A 21,818-nucleotide genomic window follows, 5' to 3' on the forward strand; every position below is an offset into this window, starting at 1 on the left:
TAAACGTTCTGCTCACTGTGCAGGTGGGAGTCCTTACTGCTAATGACGATGTATGGAATCTACATTATCATCATGAAGTAAGTTTCCTGAAGACAAAACCTCCTCATCAGTCAGTAAAGCTCCATATGTGTGAGTTGTAAGAATACTTGGATGGTGTAAGATGGTGGTTTGCTCTGTCACAGGTTCAACTCCCAGATTTTTGTGTTTGTGACACGTCGGTTGAGGAGCATCAGGCCGTGCTGCCTCCGATCAGAAGAACGGCGAGACAACAAGTTGGGAGAAGACACCTCGGCGTGCAACACATCTATGGTGCTTCTCAACAAAGGTTTGTTTTTGTTTTGTTTTTTTAAATGATTTGTATGTCGAGTGTGAATGAAGTCGTTTTATATGTTGTGCTTTTCATTGGCAACATCTCATACACAGGCCAAGCCCATGGTCAGGAGGCTTCTCCAGTCGTCATGGTAGATGAGCTTCTCATCCTCAACCCTCACAAACTGTCATTCTCAGAGGCCGGCCTGCGGATTATGATCACCCCCCACTTCTCACCCCGCACCAGGCTCTCCATGGCCGGACGCATGCTCATCAGTGAGGTATTTAATGCTCACATACTGTGACACACTCGCGCACAAGAAAAAAAAATTCTAAATGATCTTTTTCGACCGCAGAGACAGAGACTGCTCCGTATTTCAAAAAATCAACGGGACGTTGAGGCCGGACCCGGGTCAAGAGGGGGGTCCACCAGCAACAGTCTGAAGAGGACAGCCTCCTGCAGTCTGGAGAACGGAGGCGGGAGACCCGGGATGGTCGACACAGAGTCAGGAGACAAGCCAGGGGCTGAGGTGTGCCAGCAAGAAGAAGAAGATGACGATGAAGATGGGATTTTCAGTCCAGTGCGCATTCCAGGTGAGGAATGTATATTTTAGACTGTATAATCAAAACAGATATATAAGATGAGCTAGATAGGGCTAGGACTTCATAAACATTTGCTTCCTCCTCCTTTTCAAAAAGCAAATGTTCAATTCCGTTAACACCAAATCACGACAACAGTTGCCTCACTTTATATTGTAAGCTAAAGACGCTACAATGATAACTCAGTATTATTAGTAACATAGTAACAATAATATAGAGTCAGACGATCCACTATGAACAAGCACTTTGGCAACAGTGGGAAGGATAAACTCCCTTTTAACAGGTAGAGACCTCCAGTAGAGCCAGGCTCAGGTCGGGGTGGCCATCTGAGCTGATTGTTGAGGGTGAGGGAAAGAAGACAGGACAAGGACACGCTGTGGAGGAGAGCCAGAGGTTAATGATAACTAATAATTAAATGCAGAGTGGTGTATAAACACATAGTGAGTGAAAAAGAAATGCACAGTGGACCATGGGAAGCCCCTAGCAGCCTAGGCCTACTGCAGCATAAGGGAGGCCCTTAACTATATGCTTCAGCAATAAAAAAGAGAGTTTTCCACGTGAATATGATGGCTCTCGCTGATTTTCTGTTCATTTTTTAATGTGTAATAACACTTGTTGCTTCTAAGTTCGATATAATGATTTGATTGATTAGCTGATTGACGATTGTGCTATAATGCTCATTTCTTACTCCATACTCTTTTGCTCTACTAGAGAAGCGCTGCACGATTCAAGGTTAAAAATAATCCTTATTCATCTCTGTGCAGCCCCCGAGTTTATCCACTTACCTCCTACCTGTTTAAGGCCACCCTGCCTCTAAATCAACTTTCTTCTGATTGGCTGCCCCTTAAAAACAGGAGGTTTAAACGCCAGACGGGGTGGACAGAGAGCTTAGATAATCATATTAAGGATATCATGAAGCCCCAAGAGTAATCACAGGGATTACTTGTGCTTTCGCTGGCCTCTGAACAGCCTTCAATAAATATAGCTAGAATTTGTCAGTTTATTGTTGCCTTAAATTGATCTTACTCCTCTATCATGTTAACCCCTTGATTGCTGATACAGTCCAAACGCTGTCTCATCACAGATGGCTGGTGTGCGCGGGTAAAGTGGGTGATCACATGGCCTCTGGGCCTATTGCTCTACTGCACTGTGCCTAACTGTATTCTGCCACGCTGGCACCGCTGGTTCATGGTCACCTTTGTGGCCTCCACTTTATGGATCGCTGTCTTCTCCTACCTCATGGTGTGGATGGTAAGAGCTGGTCTTCTGTCTACAGTATCTCTTGTATTCTCAGACACCTGCTGAAACTGATGTGATGTACATCTGCATGTTGGTTTGTAAATTAAAACAAAAACAAAAAACTAAGCCAGTTTGAAGGTTTTATAGCCCAGTAAGATAACTTTATCCTGATATTTTCTATATGTTTCTATCAGGTCACCATCATCAGCTTCACACTAGACATCCCAGACTACATCATGGGCATAACCTTCCTGGCAGCAGGGACAAGCGTGCCTGACTGCATGGCGAGTCTGATTGTAGCTCGACAAGGTAAATGTGTCTCTCTCTTTCATTTTTATGTCTCTTTGTGAGGCAAGTACTTAAGCATTTCTCTGTCACTTTTCCTGTCTTTACACAGGTATGGGGGACATGGCAGTGTCCAACTCTGTAGGCAGCAATATCTTTGACATCCTGCTGGGTTTGGGTTTCCCCTGGGCTTTGCGTACACTTGTGGTGGACCACGGATCAACAGTAATGCTTACATTCATCTTTATGTAACACCTATTCAAACTTCTTTCTTTCCCGGGTTACTAATTTTTCTGTGCGAGTTATCAGAGCGAAGGTTTGCAGCTTCTCACTTCTGCTTGATGGTCATAACACTGATGTTTTTCTTTCCCACAGATATCCATAAATAATAAAGGACTTGTATATTCTGTCATCCTGCTGCTGGCGTCTGTGTTTCTGACAGTAAGTAAATGCTAAATACCAAAGGTTGCACAGATATATAGGTGTTGATGTTCAGAGAGGTGTAACCAGTATAAAGTGTACAGCAGAGAGCTCTGCTAAATTTGGGTTTTTAAAAAAAATCCCACCCAGTACATTTCTATATCAAACCGATTTAAAGTCATACGAATCAATAATGCTATTAGATCATTCAGCCAGGTTTGGGGCTCTTTGAGTGTTTTGGTTTGCAACATTGCTGCAAACTTAATATACACTCACCAGTGTGTGTTTGTTAGGCTACAAAATAACTCTATTAAATCAGCTGTGCATTGGGTGCTCGGCACCAGTTGCCACACTAACAAAGTTGGCAAATATGTGGAGCAGCTTGCAGCTAATGAGCCAGATGTTTCCCTCGGGATGTGGTGGAGAGCAAAGCTTGCAACATGTTGCACTGCCCCCTTGGGGTTGAAACGTATATAAATAGAAAGCTGTCCAGTTATGTATTTTTTACTAAACAAAAACTAAACTAAAAAGGTAGATACATTAAAGCCAATTTTATTTAAAATAAATGGACTCTAGGCGATTCTGTCCCTGATCAGCATGTCTGCATGCTCTGCATCTGCTTGCAGGTGCTGAGTGTTCATCTGAACCACTGGAGACTGGACCGTCGGCTGGGTCTGGGTCTCATGTTTCTCTATGCCATCTTCCTGCTCTGCTCTATCCTCTTTGGGCAGATGTGAGGCTTACAGGTCAAAGGCCAACCCAACTCAGACGCCATGCTGAGTATCTACCTTTCTACCACACGTCCTCCTTCCTGAAGCCAAAAAAAAGTGAAAAAAAGTGACGGCATTGATGTGTTCCTCTTATTAATTCCTCTGCAACTCAGTGGGACATGTTAGGGTGATACTGTACACATGCAACTACACAAAAAGTTTTAGCTTTTTTTTTTTTGTCCTTCTTGTACAGTGGAGTGTTTAAAAGCAGTCTTTCGGTATTAAATTGGGTGATCTAGCAGAAAATGTAGGAATGTGGCAGATGGAGGCAGCAGATCTGTTGGGCCTTTAGTAATATTTAAAAAACACACACAAGTTATGTAACTTAAAAGATGTTGAAGTGCTGTTGTTGCACAGTGGTGTGGTTATTTAGTGGCCAATATTTTGATGATAATTGTACAGAGAACTGAGCTGAATTTTTGTTTTTCTGTGTAAGTATTACAGCAGCCAGTCTGCTTTCCTTTCCTGCTAACGTGCTATTATAAAAGCTTTATGGTCGGTGCTGGACTGATGATTGGCTGTTCTGCTTTCAGGTGATGGATGCGGCTCATGATTAGGTCATGTGGCAACTAAATTTGTCAGCTGTGGACTAATTTGCTAAATTGCTTTAAAAAACATTTTAAATTGGTTTGGAGATGAGGTGCACCAAAGGCCTGGGTTCTGAGGGATGTTTTCTTATCTGGCTTCAGTTATCCTAACATCAGAAAACCCAATAAATCTGACAAGGTTAACTCAGAAAAGTCAACCCAGGGTTTTTTTTTTTTAATTAGCAATGACTGAGTTCTTGTGAGAGGGACTGTGTTTGCAGATGACCAGTCATAAACATGGACAAGAGTATTGACACTGTTGCCACGTGATTTACAAAACTGTAATATTAAAAGAAAAAAAACAACCAAATCAGATAAGGTCAGACTTAAAGAAGTGTACGTGTGACAGAAAGACAACTTTGCTCATTAAAACATAAAATGCTACATGAGTATAAGCCATTTATAGCTAAATGCAAGATACTCAATCACTGCTCGATCATGAAGGTAGAAAGGGTCTACTACTACTCTGCGTTACTTTAAGGTGCTGGTTGCCTAAAAGAAAGTTCCTCTGGGGTTTAAGACAGTTTAAGTCCTTCAGTTGCAAACTAGTCATTGTTACATGACAACAACTGTTGAACAACAGTGGCTCATCTCAGTGTAACACAAAGTCATTTAAACTTCTGGTCTGTTGCTCTGTCCAGTTAGGAATCACTGCGAATACATTTCACCTGCTTTGGTGCAAATGAAAGTGACAACAAGATGATGACCCCCAAAGAGCAGCTCTCTCTCCTGACTGATTTTTCTCTAGATTCACCTTTTGCCAACTTCCTTGTCACAGTAGTTGCAGTTGCATTCAAGGTTTACGGGTTGTCCAGCTTCAGCAGGATGACACATCGTTTAGTGCTTTTGTAAGGAAGGAAGTGGGCTGTTACATGAGAGAGAGCACTACAAAACTCATCAATCCTGCTGCAAGACTGCTGTCTTCTCCTGTATACAATGAGGAAGAAAAGTACTTCTAGAGCGCTGCAAATGACCTCCAATGGGTTACTCTTGCATGTTTCTGACCAAGCTGTCTGAAACAGGTGGCCCTGGTCTCCTTTAGCGGGACCTGTTCTCACAGACCAGCCCCATGTAGCCTGAATGGGCTTCAGGTACCATCACATGCTACCACTACTAACAAGGAGTCTAGCAGAAAAGCGAAACTAGAAAAAACTAGAAAAAGCAAATCTAAAAAAGCCGTCATGGGGGGTAGCCATTCATCTCCACTGCACTTGTCACTTTCATTTGCACCAATGCAGATTCACAGTGGTTTATGTTTATGACTCAGTGTCATACTGGGACGATTAAGTGTTCACTCATTTTATTTTCTCAAGCAGTGTATGAAAATAATTCAGTCCAGTTAGTAGGCTTAGCTGACTTGCTAATTTTACATAAGGACAATAAGTACAAAAGTTAGCTATAGCTATATTAATAATTATAGAACAATGAAAAGGTTTAGATTTGTACAAGTTACTCTTCTTTACAAAGTGTAACTTTGTAACTATCTTTTACAAAGATAGTTATCTTTGTAAAACTAAAAACTCAAGCCCTTAATCCTGGATTATAGTCCAGGACTCTGAGTCATGAAATATCCGTTCATCTCTAATTTGAAATAAAATTAAAAAAAAAAAACAACCAAAAACTCCAATATAACTTATAGCAAAGTATTAATCTCTTAAGCTCTTAGTACAGTTTTTTATGTCTGTATTTAGTCTGAAAATAAACTCAGAACTAAATCTGTCAAGAAAACGCAGAGACGTAAATACTTTTCTCTGAAATATAGAGGTGTATAAGTGCAACTTGTCAATGTGGAAATGCTGACAAACTGCCATTGATCTCTTCAAAAACTCTCTACTCTTAATGAGACTCCTACAGGCACATTGAAAGGGCCAACAACCAATCACCTCACCCCAGACGATCCAGTCCAGCACCAACCAAGATTTATTTGGAGATACATGTTAGCAACCCTAAGAGCAGAAAAATCTGCAAATCTTTCCCATTTCTACTGGATAGATTTCAGATCGCACTGTTCTCCATTCATTTTAGAGCAATAGTAATACAGCAAATTTACATGTTCTACTTTTTTCATTTATTTAGATTTTCAGTGGTAATTCAGCCAAGCTAGTTCATGACAACATCACTACCTAGTTGACTTCACCATCGCAACAAGGACAAATGGTTTCTGGGAGGGTTCGTTTTACTGACCTGTGTCTGATACTGAATCCACATATTTTCACGCAGGAATTCAGTATTTTTTTTTTTATTTCTGACTACAAAAATCAAAGCGGCTGAGAAAGGTTTACACAGCTTGGATGGAGGGCAAAAAATGTAAAACAGTAAAAATCCTACTCTGTATACAGTACAGAAAAATGTCTTTATCATACGGAATAAGATATGTTTCTTTCCCCACAATAATAGGGAAAAAACCTCAATAATCAGGTGACCCCCCTCATATGAGCAAGGCCATGGCGATAGTGGGAAGGAAAAACTCCCTTTTATTAGGGAGGAACCTCCAGCAGAACCTGGTTCAGGGAGGGGTGGCCATCTGCCACGACCAGTGAGGGGTAAGGGGGAGGGACACAGAACAATAATGCAGAGATTAATAACTACTGATTTAATGTCAAGTGGTGTGTAAGCACATAGAGAATGAAAAAAGGTGAGTCGGGAATAAAGACTCGTGCATCATGGGAAGCCCCCCAGCAGTCTAGGTGTATTGAATCATAACTAAGGGAGGCTTCAGGGTCATGTGATCCTACATGCTTTATCAAAAAAGGCAATTTTTAGGCCTAATGTTAAAAGTAGAGAAGGCGTCCAAACATAAGCAGGCAAATAAAAAAGAGGGAAACCACTGCAGTTTTGAATCTTACCAACAAGAAATAACTTTTCAATCACATCACAGGAGTTTCGTATCATATTGGCACAATTCAAGTCATTTTGTCCGTGCTGCAAAGAGATTACGAATAGAGATTTTCGAATAGCCGTATTTTCTGAATGTAGCTGAAGTTTGTGTGGAAATATTTACATGCATTCAAATGTAGCAGCTGGCACTGAGTTACAGCAGAGCACGTCAGACAAGAAAGTGGGTACTTTTTAGTCCTGCACCACAGGAAACCATACATGCGTCAGACTGTTTTTAATACAGCCGAAATGAAATGCACAGTTTCACAATATTTTGACAATTTTGCCTGATTCTAAGCACGTGTTGCTGCAGCTTACTGTAAGTAAAAAGAGTAGCAGTAGTACTACGTTTTGTTTTGTTTTGTTTTTCGTTTTGAGGTCTTATTACTATGAAATCTAATATATATAAAAATATCAGTGTCACAGATTTTAATGACTTTATGTGCAGGTTACTAGTGAAACGTCACGTTTAGGTACGACTATCGATGTTTGTATTTCTTGTACGTTTTATGCGATCGTGTCACTTTGGTGGAACATTGTGCAGCAAAGCAGATCAGGATAGACACAAAACAGCGCGCACACGCAGTGTGTCTGCTGTGTATTTATCGTGTCAAAAATCGCTTTGTGTTAAACAATATATACTCAGATACACAGTGTAATTGTTGGTTTCTGATGGACAAACTGTCCTCTTTTAGCTTGTTGTGTGAATTCAAATCTTAAATGTTCCAGCAAAGGGATCCAGGTGATTTTTTTTTTCTTCCTTCAAATGGCTGTACAATTATTATCTTTGTCTATTCGACAATACTTTTTACTATTTTTAAATGTTAAATAATTTACATAGTTTTACAATAATGAATGTCCTACAGAGACTAGTTTTGTGGTGTTTTTAAATATATTTTTTAAATACATGATGTAAAGTTAATTGTGAGTTATTGTAATGGAAACGAATGCGCGCTCTGCCGGTGCGTTCAGTGACCTTTCTAAGGTGGTAATCTTTTGTTTCATAGCTGATTCACTGACACGGCTGGACTTCACGTAAGAGAGCAAAGAAGACGACGCTCCTATTTACAGGTTTAAATTCAGTGAGAATTTTGAAATTTGTGAGCAGAAAACAGTGAATTTCTTTTATCTCTGCCAAGTTGTTTAGTTGGTTGTCTGCAGTGGAGGCAAATGAAGCTTATTTTTAATTAACTTTAATTGACTATTAGACTTTTTACTTTGCCTTTTAACTAGTTAGGTGTGCATGATTTTGGATGATGACATTGTTTTTGTAATTATGCCTCTGTACGCGACCACGTCTGTAGACTTCAGCCAGCCATTGATTGCAAAGGGTTTTCATCCAAGTATTAAAAACAAACTTTCTATTTAAAATGATGCTGTCCAAATCATTTTAATATTTATAAATACAACTGTAAAAACCCCGTTGAATCAAAGCCTAAAATCTGCATTTTAATCACATCTAGACCGTTTTCACAGCACCACAGTGGATTTTACATCAGAGGTGAAATTACAAAAAGTGTCAATTATCCAAATGTTTATGGGCTTAACTGTATATTTCAGATCACAGCAACAGTCTTGCATGTTATCAAAGTCCGGTTTTAGATTGATTTGCTTTGATATTTTGTCAATTTAATGAGCAGGTTCCAAAGATGGTGGAGTGCAGTCAAGGTTCAGAGGTCTGTTTTTGTGCAACACTCACAATGAAAGGGAAACGTTTACTCAATGCTGAAACTTTTTTTTTTTTAAAAATAGAAATTAATCATCATAATAATTGCTGACATATTAAGCTGCTATTGCATATTCATTGGCCAACACTGGCCTTGTTCACTTTTGTTGGCATATCAGTAAATAACATGTCACAGGCCGACATTAATGTTATAATTTTTGTGCAGTTCAAACTTTTAAAGTTAGTGTGTGAAGAGCCATGATGAAGATCTTTGTTCTTTTCACACAGGAGGGACAAATATGTAACTAAAACTACAGAAACAGGTGATATTTATAAGGGCAATGATTTGTTGTTTGTAATGTTTTCCCAACTCAATATCTTAATCCATTATTATTATTATTATTATTGTTATTATTATTATGATAGAAAAGGGTATAGGTAAGCCTTCATCTTAAGAGCCACTACAGGCAAACAGGGATAAAATGTTGGGTGAAAATTTGCCTCATAAAGTGGCCGCCCCCACAGTCTGAGTATCACTATACGTAAAGTTTAATTGCCAATATGAGCTCAGAATATCAGGTAATGATTGCATTCAACTTTTTCCTATGATCTCCATCCTTCATCCATCAAAATTTGTTGTTTTGCCAGCAGTGTGTGACACCAGAGTCTTTTTTCACTCCGCTGTAAGCTCCTGATACACACCTCATAATAAGCAGCGTCAGAACAGCTCGACTTGCTGCAGTACTTGTTGTGGTTTCACCACAAAAAAGCAAAATAATAAAAAAAAACAATGTTCTGGTTATTCTGCTGTGATGTTGGAAATAGAAGATATTTTAGGCTACAAATTTACTGCTATAGAGATTGTATTGGATCATAGAAGACTGTTCTTGTATCTTGAGTGCAATAAAAAAAAAGTGCAATAACAACTGATTTTCTTAACATTTCTTTTAAGAAGCAGTGATTTGCAAAATGATGATGGTGCCACTTTATGTGGTCAGTCCCACTGGACGTCTAGAAGGGAAAAGGTTTAGTGTGGTGACCAGCGTCTAATGGAGGAAACCAGAAAAGAAACTGGGCAACGGCTAAACTTTTTGCCCACTTATTTAACTGAGAACTAAACTGAAGGTGAATTCTGGAGAAATGTTTAAGCTGAAATAAACACTAATGTCATTTTCAACTCTCCCAGCTTCCATTACTTTTTCCCCATCCGTCACAGTGAATGTCACGATGTAAGAGGAAAAGAAATAACAGCAGACTATAGTGCTTAGTATTTTTATTTTCCTGAAGATAAATTTTCATACAATAAAACATTCCATCACAATCCAAATCAAAATCCACCCCATGAGAATTCCCCTACTATGTAAACCTATGACCTCAATTTAACCCTTTCATGCACAAATTATGGGAATTGTGCTAAAAATTTTTCCTCTTTTTTAAAAAAAAATAAAATCTCACTGCCCACACATGTGGACACCATGCAACACAGGAATAAAAATGGGTACAAAGCCAGTGCCGACAGCATACATGAAAGGGTTAAATATGTTATTACTATAGTTGAACGCGTCTCACCCAAAGCTGGAAGCAAGAAAACCCGAGTCTGATATTAAAATGACACAAGAGCCGACTGTGACAACAAAAGCCGAGCACGTGCTTCTTGTTTATGTCAGTTTAGTTTGGATGTTGGCTGCTTAACCGCTGAACGCCATTATCCTCTTAATCACATTATGGACTTTGCTTCTTGTTGTGGAGCTTTGGAGGAGAGCGGCTCAGTTCAGACCTGGATCACAGGATTAACTAGAAAGCAACTTCCGCTTGAGTCCCGAAATGTCCCACGCATCAGGTATGCAAACATCACTGATGAATACAAAAACAAACACAAAAAGAAAACAAAAAAACAACAAACAAAAAAAAAGCGATCAGCAAAATATCCTAGTAGCCACCATCTCTCTAGATAAAACAGTAAGTTTAAAACATGATGAGAAAATAAACCAAGTTATACTTGTGTAATGCTTTAGTAATTGTTAGTTGGCTATTGAAACATGACAGCATGGTTAATTTATATTACACCACTTCCCAACACCTTTGCCGGCCTAACTGAGACAACTACGGAGAAGACGAGTGCTGACAATTACTGAACATGCACTTGTTTAACTGTAAGATTATGCAGTTATTGAAGCAGATGCTGCAGCTGTCATGACTATTTATCCCTCAGTCTTTGTGCCATCTATCTACAGCATGTTTCAACCCTTTAAATACTGTTTCTGTGTGAGGTAAAGTTACTGCTTTTAGCAGTTCAGCCAGACTTCCTCTCACCTTGACACAGAAGGAAACCATTGCATAATCAAACTATCAAAGCAGTGACAGAAAGAGCCATCTCCCCACATTATACATATACATATTATAATCTCTTTTCTACAGTATGGAGCCATCCATAATTCTTGCCACAGTCCACTATCTGTAATAGCATTTTCTGATAAAGAACATTTACAGTATCGCACATTATCTCGCAACAAAGCCTAAACAGACTCAGCCATGAGTCCCTGTCATCCCTGCCTCCTTAAAAGGGCTCTTCTATTGCTTTTACATTGTCAGCAAGTGACCATAATCGAGGTCACATTGTCCTTAGATTAAAAAAAGAAGAAGAAGGAAAAAAAACAAAAATAGAAATCTAGTGGTGTCACATCAACAGAACGATGGATATGGTGCATCATCAGCAAACTGCTAGAACACAGCGATTATCCCTTTAATGGGGCTGATAATGCTAGCGGGATTTGTATTTGACTCGACTTTATCACATCTGTCTAACACAGGCCAGATGTGTGGCCCGGTGAGAGATTCAATATCAAGTTTGCTTTGGAGAAGAGCCGATAAGTTGTGTCAAAAAGGCCCCAGTGCCAAATGAAACTAGCACATTAGTAGGTCTTTCAGCAGCTCTGAGTGCAGCACAAACACGAGTCCATCATTGGACTTCAGTCTAACTAACGTCCCTGAAGTCCTTCAGCCTTTGGAGCCACCTTCGACGAGCAGTTTCTCTGTGTACCTTTATGTGGCCGCAGGCAGCGGATGACATGGAAAAATTATTTACAGTCTCAGCAAATCCCTTTGACTCTATCGAATGACCAGCCAAATACAGTTCAATAAAACAACACCTGGTGCTGGATGAAATGGGCTCTAAAACATATCATAACCATTCTGTTTCCAATTTGTTCACACTCAACACTAATATATATATAATATATTTATACTATAGAAATATATAAATATTATAAAATGTCTTTTTTTTACACTATGAGTGAGCATTGGCATGCTATTTGATATCAATGAGCTCTATTTATGCTCTAATTATAAAATCAGTACACTGACAAGGTTTTAGCAACTTTGCATGTGTAAAAAAAAACAACAAAATTAAAAAAAAAAAAAAAGCTGAACATGAAGGGATTATTTGGCTATTTATGCTTCTATCTGCGAACATGATTGGTGCTGAAATTGCTTATGTGGCAAGGCGGTGAAAATAAAAATCTGTGGGACTGAATCTGAGGTTGGAACTGTGTAACAGTCGTATCTGATGGTAACTGAAGCCAGTCTGGTAAAGGTATACCTCCCAATCCTTCCCTTTATCCATGTCCAGAACACACTCTCTCTCTGAGGTCAGCTTGTCGGGGAAGTCTGTCATCTTATCTTGAAGGGTAAACGACGCTGCTGCAGGACGGCTGGGTGAGGAGTGCGTGCGGGGCAGAGCGGCCATCACGACGGTGGGGCGTTCTGGTTTTGGTATATAGATGCCTTGTCTTTCAAAAGGTCCAGACATAGATGACAGCTCCAGCTTCCTGAGTACCCAAATAACAGAGAGAGGCAGTAAAATCTGATGTTAAACTGCATTTAAACAGGAGAACAGTAGAGGCCCCTAGATCAGTGGTCCCCAACCTTTTTTGTGCCACGGACCGGTTTATGTCCGATAATATTTTCACGCACTGACCTTTAAGGTGTCGCAGATAAATGCAACAAAATAAAACCAGTACCGGTACCAAAAAAAAAAAAAGAAGATTTATTGATAACACACTTGAAAAGACCCAGGGAAACTGTTAAAGATAAAAATGATAAAAAAAAAAAAAAAACAAAAAAAACAAAACCTTAAAAACCCTGAAAATCATAAATATCAAACCCGAGCCTCAACTCTCGCAGCCCGGTACCAAACGACCTACGGACCAGCCCGGGGGTTGGGGACCGCTGTTCTACATGATTAATGAGAGAGCATGCACTGCTGATTCTCTAAAATGTTTTGGCACTGAATAAAATAATAGAATGTATATTTTTTTTTAATTAAATAGTACCTTAATTACAAAAGACTTGCTGTTTTCTTTGTTTAATAACAATGAAGAAAAGCTCACAGAGACACAACAGCTAGCTTTTCAGAAGCTGCTGAGACAAAAACTTGATATAAAAGCAGATTTATTACAGCTTTGTCCGAAGGCTTTCGTCCAGGTTGTGTAAACTTGGCTCCCTATGTGCGTGACTGCGATTGCAGATATTTTATGTCCTTTTGCTCAACCTTAAAAAAAAAATCTACTTCGTTTGATTTTTGCCATGTTCAGTTATTTAAAAATCAATACCAATTATCCATTACCTACTCCTACATAATGTTTGTGTAATCAAAGTAAACATCTGTCATGCTACCCTAAAGTAAACAATGCCCAGAGAGTGAGCTGCCTTGGCGGAGGTTTATACTCTGAGTGCTGCTTGTTTTTGTACACACACACACACACACACACACACACACACACACAATTTAGAACGTGTGTGTGTGTGTGTAAATAAAAATAGAAAGCAATGATTTGCAAATCACATGAACTGTATACTTAACTGAAATATTACATGGCACTGAAGCAGTCAACTATTATTGAACTGGGCTTCTACATTTCAGTAAGATTCACACATGAACTTTGGACATGTGTGATAATGAGAGAATCAGGATGTGACATTTTCCATGGCTGTCCCGTCAACATTTAGCACACAGCAGGAAATAATCCACGTTCGCATTACTGGAAATACCCTGTGTGGTAAACGCACTCTTCTATTCACACATTGGCACAATCCGACATCGTGGAGTCGTTTTGCACAACGCCGCTGACAGGTTAAAGACGAGCTCCTGTCCAGAATAAATGCCTCAGACATTTGTAATCTCACATTCACCACCTTTGAGTGACGTCTAGAAAATGCAGCTGCAGGTCATCTGTGAAAAGGGCTTCAGATTCATTCTTTTCTAGGAAGTAGGAAAAAAAAAAAAGAAGGGTGGACTTACCCTCTGGAGGTTCAGACATGGGGGGGTTGAGACAGTACATGTGATAGCCTCTATCGCAGTCATCGCAGAACAGAAGCTGATCCTGGAAAACAAAAACACTCCAGTTCTCTGCACGAACAACCTAGATCTCACTTTAACCCAGAGACAAGCAAACAATCTCTAAAGACGACTCACATCATTCTCCGATGTGCCGCACATGTTGCAGCATTTGCACTCTATGCACTGCCAGCGGTACGTCTTGACGGCGGCCATCATTACAGGAGTGAACTGCAGGCAGGAGGGGTGGCCTGCGTCGAGAAAAGCGTTTAAACACGTTACATCTTTCCAAGAATACTTGCTGCGTGGCTTTTCTCATATCGCTACTCTTATTTACCTGAACGTCCACAGTCAGAGCAGGACACCAGCTCCTCTGATTGGCCGGTCTTGTGATTCGTTTTGGAGTCTCCCAGACAGAAATCACAGTAATTATTAGGCAACGCGAGCCCATCTGGACCTTTCTTTGGAGCTGTGTGGGAAGATGAAAACATGCAGGCCAATATCAGTGTTCAGTTACACCGGCGCTGTGACCTCAGATAATCAACTGACGACTCCTCCGAATCGACATTGCGCCGCTGTCGCTTACTTTTTGGCTCCTCGGGCAGCGACAGGGCGGGCTCGTTCATTTCCATGTCGTCTTTCTCCTCACCCTCCTCCTCGGCCAGGTGGGAGTGGGTGTAGTGGTAGCTCAGGCCAGGACGGTTCTTGTAGCGCTTCCCACAGACTGCCACCAAAACCACAAAATACGACATGTATGATATGAAAACAAAGAACAGACCAGTCAAATCAGGTGTTTCTACCACGTCAGTGGAGGAAGGTGAGGGTGACTCATGAAGAAAAGGACTATTCTTTACAGTGCTATCATGGGACATCTTAAAGCTGATGAGGATGGTGAAACCCTTCCTACTGTTCTCATTATCATAATTAGCATCTTTAAAAGTATCTTAAGATGATCAAAGGACTCTTGCAGCAGTGTCCTACTTACAATGTAGCCTCATATCATGCACATATTTAACTGCTGTAACTGAAAAACAGTTACTTTGCAATTATTGATACAACTATTAGTATTTCTATTTTTTTAACTGACACAATGCCTTTGACTATGTGAATAAAGGAAAAAATTAGACACAACATAGACTAGTGACACAGCGAGACAGAAAGCTACGACTCTCGTATGGTGGTTTCTCTCAATACATGTCAACAACTTTTCATGTGGTAAAGTGATGATGGGGGAGGGAGAAGAGAAATCACTTAAGAACCCACCAGGTTCCTGATGTCTCCTGCTTTCTGTTGAGTATCAAAATTGGCACAATGACATGATAAACTGGCGGTGAAATAATAGGAAAGATGAACAACATGCTTTATTTATGTATTTATTTGTTTACTTGAGACAAGCTTCCTCTTTGCTCGAAATCTACAGTAAAGCACAATAATAAGACAGCATCTCGACCACTCCTGCTGCAGCTAATATGCTGGAACTGCTCTGATCTTGGCTTTAGCTTCTTCAGTTTAAGGGTCTTAGAAGCATTGACAGTGTTTTGACTCGAGACCTCACTGCACTGAAACAAAACTAAGAAACGCATGTCACCATTTTGCAAAACATCATGTTTCTGATTTGAACTGGTATTCTTTTAACAGTTGAGAAAGCCAGTGGGATTGTGCAAGGAGGATTTACTGACTTAAAGGAGAACAAAGATGCCACTGTGTGAAGCCGTTGTCACAGGGAGGGTGTGATGTTTGTCATAGCAGTCAAACACAGTACTTCTTCTTTCACTTCCACACTTTCTCTAATTTTCATTTCCTCAAAAGTCCAGCAATCCTAGGTCTTCGACTTTCGGGAAGCATCTAACCAAGAGGCTAACAACCAAACAAACTATTTTTTGTGTGGGTGGGGTTGGTGGGGGAGGGAGAAAACAAAATACTCCCCATAAAGTCAAGCAGACATTAAAGTGACTCAAAAATCAAGCGAACACATGGAACATGGAATGAGATTTTACAGGGTGCAGAGGTGGTGAAGAGGAGAATGCAGTCAAAATTAACATAACACAGGGGGAAAAAAACAGCACACGCACTCACAAAAGGGGAAGAAAACATCAGCAGCAGGATCTAGCTTCCAGCTTATCAAAATCTGTAGGAGGTTCAAGGCCAGATTGGGTGGAAAAAGTAACTTTTAAAGGCCACTGCTAATCTTCTGTAACCTGAGATGACTCGTATATGTGGCTGATTACATGATTACAAACTACACTTTAGGTAAAGCATGTAATAACAGGGCATTTACGCTCTCCAAATGTAGTTAATTACAATTCAGGACGATGTGTGTAACAGAACATTTAATTTATGAACTGAACTACACAAAGAGCAAATCTACTTGGTAACAGACAGAAAATAAAAACAGGCAGCAAAGACAAAAGACACGGCAGACTGGAGTGAAAAGGAATGAAGAGAAGTATACCTCTTTCAGAAGGTTTTGAAATATGCTTTTGTTTGAGAGTGTCTGAAAGAGAGAAGAGAAGGAGAAGAGAAAGCACAGACAGAGACTCAGACCGACAGAGGATCAGTCAAGTCAGTTGGCAATGACCTACTGAGCACTGCAGCTCAAAGTGAAAAGGCTTCACAAAAGAGGAAAAAACAAAACACATCAAGCAGTCTGACAACACCAAAGAAGAGGAAGACTTTTTTTCTCTCCCTTCACATGGAAATACCTGTAAATTAAAGTATGACATCATAGTGGCAAAAATACAGGTCGACAAGCTTTGTAAATATCAGATATAAGAAGTCTAACGAAGAACAGAGAAAAGATGGAACACGTGAAAAGAAAAAGAAGAGGGTGAATTAAAATGTGATAGTTAATGAGGACTCGAGCTAATATAAACATTACAGCTATGAACACCTGCGGTGACCTTCTACTCAGAGCTGTATTCACATGCTCTACTCTCAGCCAACAGGACTCACTGTCACAGGCGTACGGCTTGTCTCGGTCCTCCAGTGCTGCCGTGTCCAGCTTCTTCCTGCTGCTGCCCACTCCTCGGCCCTGCGCACATTATTAGACTCAGACGGGCCCTTAAACGCATGCTTGGGATCGAGAAACCGCATCGATCGACAGCCGTTATTTACCTTCCCTTTCCCTTTGCCTCTTCTTTTAGGCGTGTCTTCTTCATAGTCTTCATCATCAAGGTCGTCCAGGAAGTCGTCAGGCTCGATGATTCTCTGTGTTGACAGGGATGAGGAAGGCATGACAATGGGGTGTATTATATTTCACTTTTCCATCTATAGCAGCTTTACTTCAAATCTCAAAACAAGAACCTTTCTGATCCGGGCGGCAGGGTTCAGGCCTCCGGTGTAATCACTCATGTTGGAATCCTCCTCAGATCCTCGGAGGTCTGCGGATGTCCTTTTGTCCAAGGAGTCCCCCTTCAGCAGGGCCTCCAGGCTGCTGCCATCCGATGACAACAGAGCATCCTTCTTCAGTCCTAAATCTAGCTCTATGAAATCAGGAAAGGCAAAACACAATATAATATACCTGAAAATGTTGGTGCCAGACATTTTAGTTGGTTAAAATAATTAGTGATATTCTAGTGAGGTAAAACCAGCCTATTTTGCAGCTCTCTTCCTCTGTGTAGTGGCAAACAAGATGATACGGTGAGCTATCAGCATGAAGCAAGTTTCTGCACTGATCTAGAAAATGAGCCGTTGTGTGTACGCAATGTCAGAGTAAACTGCCTCAAAACCAGCCCTCTGAACAGTGTGTGACCACATTCTGCACAAGCATGAGGATGTTAAACCACAAGGACAGAAAACTGCTGGTGCTAGCACTGCTAATGTCAGCCGCACTCAGCAAACCAATCAGATATAAGGTGTAAGCTATGTTATGCGTGGCACAAAGAGCCACACATGTCAACGACATTCAAATACTTGTTTGCCCCATGATTAGCATCAATTTTGAGTCTTTTCTGACTTTAAAACTAGTCGACATATCATGTTTTCTCCTGCTTAGTCAGCAGGAACAACACCAACACTGATACATACAACTGTAAGTACAGGTACAATTCAAGTTGGATTTAATTATTGATGGATATCTGTTACAAGATAGCACCACATGTTCATCCCCGCAAAGTCTTTGATATCCACCTTAAATGCTGACACAGTAAAATAGGAGAATAAGCTAAGCTGCTCAGAGCTACTGTGCTACCTGATTTAACCGGAGGGAAGATAAGCCGGGGGTCTTCTGAAGGATGAGATCTTCGTTTCTTCCTCCACCTCCTGGCTGGGTAAGTGTACAGCTGTCCTGGAGCCATGCCTGAGGGAAGGCAGAACAGGAAGGCGTTCACAGTTATCAGACAGTTCTGACACACTGGCAGGGGAAAAAAAATCCACAGGCTCCGTTTGAATTTTCTTAGACTGTCCTTTTCAGAATCGGTTATTTTCGCATTTAAACACGAGCAGGCACCACCTGGCTGCCAGGGAGTTGCATTAAGTACACGAGCTCTGTTTGTGATTTTGAACATGCATGCATAGTGTATTTAGTCCTTTGTTTTGAAGGCGTTGAGGTTATTTGTAGCTCCTTCGAGAAATTCTGATAAACAGCGGAAATGATGATTCATCTTAATCACTTAATCACTCATCTCAATAACGAATGCTTCACAGCATCTGTGCAGTTTCCTCTGGATCACTTCTCTCCTGCTCATTTTGTCCAGCTCTTACAACTTTAAACGTGTTTAGCGCAGGTGAGCAGTTCGACGCTCACGTATGGTGTCTCACCTGGTCCCCTGTGTCTTTTCTCCATCCAGATATAACAGTTGCTCTGAGCCACGCCGGTCTGCGAGTCGAGGAACGGCATCCGAACGCTCCTCTCGGCGCACAGCCTGGCATTGTAGTTGTGACACTGCTCCATGGCATCTCTGTAGTACTGCTCTCCCAGCCTGATGAAACAAAACCGGAGGCAGATGCTGGTCATTAGGTCTATTATGGTTCCAAGACAGAAATCAGCAGCTGTTGCTGCTCCAAAACAAGTGCGGTCTCAGTTTATTTTAAAACTGCTTGTGTTTTTTTACTCTGCTGCCTCCTACTAAGCAGTGTCTTTGTGCTTCAGACTAAATGTTTAGTGCAACAGCAGGTGCTCTTTTGTTGGTGCATCAACAACAACAACAACGAGCTTTGGTAGAAGCACAGGCACAGCCAAGTGTTCAGTGTTTATAGCATAAATATACTGTTAGAGTGCTGCTTGCTTAATCCCTTTTAAAGAAGCTGAGGGCTCAAGCTACTCAAACTGAGACAGGAAGACATCTTACAATTCCCTCAAGCTATCAAGTGTCAAAGAAAAAAAAAAAAGGGGGGTGGCACAAAGAACCTCGTGATGCAACAACTGCACCTCTTGAGGCTGTCAGGAACCCCCAGAGGGCAGCAGTTCAGTCCTGATGAGATAATAAACCATGTAATTGTGTTAAACCTTAAAGAAGCTTTTCATAGACTTCAATCTCCAGTTAAAGACTTCATTATTTAACTTGCTGTAAGGCCATAATAACATTGCAAAAAGCTGTCTGTGCTCTGTGGGGTCCAGCCGAAAATGAACACTTGCTTTTCTTTCCAGAGAAATCATTTCAGGCAGGGTGAATTAACTAGAAAGAAGCCGTCACAAATGCGTGAGAGCACACCAGATACACACATGGGTTGGCTAGTACTGACATATTCTTGTAGTGGCGTATATGTTGTCTGATTATTTATGTTAAAAACGCTTCATCCCACAGCCCAGAGACATGTACCGAGGGGGTTTGGGTTAATTGGTGAGTCAAAATTTTACATGGGTATGAATGTGAGTGCGGTTTTCTGTCTTTCTGTGTTGGCCCTGCATCTCCCCCTATGGTAGCTGGGATAGGGTCCAGCCCTAATTGTGACCATGATAAGAATAAGCAGAAGAAAATGGATTTATGAAAGACACACCACAGAAATGAAGAAATACTCAGAGCAGCAGAGTGGCTCTGGTTTTATTATGTGTAGAGTGATGCTGATTGATGTGCATTATTCTTGCAAAGGGAAAAAATTAAACAGCTATTGAGCTGCAAAAAAAAATATATTCATATAGCCCCATTTCACCAGTGTTATTGCAAAGGCTCTTCACATGATACAGTAAAGAGCTTCATATATTATGAAGAGAAAACCAATGGAAAGGGAACTAAATCTCCCTTCACCAGGAATAAACTTCTGATGGAGGAGGCTCTTTGGGTTGGATGAGGGGACAGAAATTAAAAAAAAGAAATCAGGTGAATATATTTCTGTCAATGTAACTATAGCATAGTGCATACATAAAAGATACCAGCTCATTCAAACCAGCACATCTAGCATGTAAACAACAGTTCATTTATATGTTTTTGACAGCACAGACTTGGTTTCAAGATTACATCATCTTTCATTCTTTGTCAGTATTATTTCACAAGGAAATTAAGTTTGGAAGCAAATTAAAATATTTTGATGTGTGTCGGGTAAGTTTTATATGTTTGTGCTGCCACAGTTATCGCAGGTAGAGGTACGACTTACGCGTGTAAAAGCTGGCGTGTGACATTAACCCCGAATCGGGCTGTACGGCTACACGATGAAAGACGACGGAAATGGAAGCACGTTAGAGCACAATACAGTGTTCTGGTCTTTGAAACGTTAAACTTTATAAGCAGTTCTTTTATGTGAATCGGAAACACCGGCTATGGCTCCGGGCTCTCGAGTTCAAATCTTCAGCGAGGGATTTTCATTCATTTTAAACTAGTCGCTCCAGCCTTCGCTAACGACGTTAGGCACAATTACACTCTCTTTAGCTTGTTAGCGTGACACCTAGCTGCCATACTCAACTGACGTTAGCACCACAGCGTCCGTTTGGTCACAAAAACACAAGTGGCCGCCACACCGCTAAAAATACACGAAGGATTAAATGAACACAAGTTCGTCTACATTGACTCGTGATCCATGTTTCAGAAATGTCAGCTGCGTGTCTGCTAACTTACACTTCCATTCCAGGATGTGAACAGACACGACGCTCCGACGCCTCTGGCTAACCTTACTAAGTCAGCTGGAATGCTGCTAAGCTAACTAACGACAGCGGGTGTACGATAGTACAGCCGTTAAAATGTGATGGCTGTGTGTGTCACCTGCACACATGTAAGGTAAGTAGAAAAGTCCAACACTTACAGTTTGACAACATTCTCAACAACAGCTGCCATCTTGCTTCGATACACTGGGAAAGTGGCTGCCGGGTAATGTGTGCCCTCTGTCAGGACTTGTAGGCAGATGGTGGAGTAAGGTGAAACACATTGCCCCCTACTGCTGGCCCCATGCCATTGCAAGGGGTTTTATTATTCCAAGCTGCAAATCATGTTAGTAATGTTTTAAATTACTTACAAAGCTTCCAGTGCACAAAATGTAGTTCAGTGTTCTTTATACACTCATCAGCCACTTTATTAGGTACACCTTCATTCAAATATCTAAACAGCTAGTCACATGGCAGCAACTCAATGCATTAAGGCATTTAGAAATGGTCAAGACAGCCAGCAGAAGTTTAATCTGAACATCAGAATGGGCAAGAAAAGTGATTTAGGTGATGCTGAATGTGGCAGACAACCAGGTTTACTGGGAGTGGTCCAAAAAGGAGAAAATATTCAATGAGTGGCAGTTCTCTAGGCAAAAATGCCTTGTAGATCCTGGTGAGCGGTCAGAGGTGAATAGCCAGACTGACAGGATAGCAACAG

The 21,818-nt window shown here is 40.8% G+C and overlaps 2 protein-coding genes across 4 annotated transcripts in view; one reads left to right on the top strand and one right to left on the bottom strand.

The window, feature by feature from the left end:
* Nucleotides 1-9,930, top strand: part of LOC146378936 (sodium/potassium/calcium exchanger 3) — a 35,114-nt gene extending 25,184 nt beyond the window's left edge. Inside the window, exons 9-17 of the mRNA XM_084942119.1 lie at nucleotides 24-77; nucleotides 183-325; nucleotides 424-590; nucleotides 666-903; nucleotides 1,994-2,160; nucleotides 2,343-2,457; nucleotides 2,546-2,658; nucleotides 2,809-2,874; nucleotides 3,480-9,930. Coding sequence (XP_084798245.1) covers nucleotides 24-77; nucleotides 183-325; nucleotides 424-590; nucleotides 666-903; nucleotides 1,994-2,160; nucleotides 2,343-2,457; nucleotides 2,546-2,658; nucleotides 2,809-2,874; nucleotides 3,480-3,590 — 1,174 coding nt within the window. The 3' untranslated portion in view covers nucleotides 3,591-9,930. The remainder of the gene's footprint in view (nucleotides 1-23; nucleotides 78-182; nucleotides 326-423; nucleotides 591-665; nucleotides 904-1,993; nucleotides 2,161-2,342; nucleotides 2,458-2,545; nucleotides 2,659-2,808; nucleotides 2,875-3,479) is intronic.
* A 79-nt stretch (nucleotides 9,931-10,009) lies between these two features.
* Nucleotides 10,010-21,369, bottom strand: LOC146378937 (zinc finger protein ubi-d4-like). 3 transcript variants are annotated; one of them, XM_084942121.1, is made up of 13 exons: nucleotides 21,262-21,369; nucleotides 18,847-19,007; nucleotides 18,278-18,385; nucleotides 17,392-17,570; nucleotides 17,203-17,295; nucleotides 17,041-17,119; nucleotides 16,541-16,582; nucleotides 15,352-15,375; nucleotides 14,675-14,812; nucleotides 14,426-14,557; nucleotides 14,227-14,339; nucleotides 14,053-14,134; nucleotides 10,010-12,580 (listed from the first exon to the last, which is right to left on the bottom strand). In XM_084942121.1, exons 1-13 carry the CDS (start codon nucleotides 21,291-21,293, stop codon nucleotides 12,498-12,500), a joined length of 1,266 nt encoding a protein of 421 aa, XP_084798247.1. In that variant the 5' UTR covers nucleotides 21,294-21,369; the 3' UTR covers nucleotides 10,010-12,497. The 3 variants fall into 3 exon arrangements, with proteins under 3 accessions (XP_084798247.1, XP_084798248.1, XP_084798249.1); XM_084942122.1 differs by lacking the exon at nucleotides 15,352-15,375; XM_084942123.1 differs by lacking the exons at nucleotides 15,352-15,375; nucleotides 16,541-16,582.
* Between the last annotated feature and the right edge of the window lie 449 nt (nucleotides 21,370-21,818).

This window comes from Perissodus microlepis, chromosome 10, assembly GCF_051167445.1.
Source record: "Perissodus microlepis isolate ML-2025 ecotype Zambia chromosome 10, ASM5116744v1, whole genome shotgun sequence".
Taxonomy (NCBI): Eukaryota; Metazoa; Chordata; class Actinopteri; order Cichliformes; family Cichlidae; genus Perissodus; species Perissodus microlepis.

Coding starts and splice junctions, on each gene's coding strand:
- LOC146378937 (XM_084942121.1), bottom strand. CDS start 21,293: ATGGCAGCTGTTGTTGAGAATGTTGTCAAACT. Junction 19,008..21,261: donor GTTGAGAATGTTGTCAAACT/GTAAGTGTTGGA, acceptor TTGTTTCATCAG/GCTGGGAGAGCAGTACTACA. Junction 18,386..18,846: donor GAAAAGACACAGGGGACCAG/GTGAGACACCAT, acceptor GCCTTCCCTCAG/GCATGGCTCCAGGACAGCTG.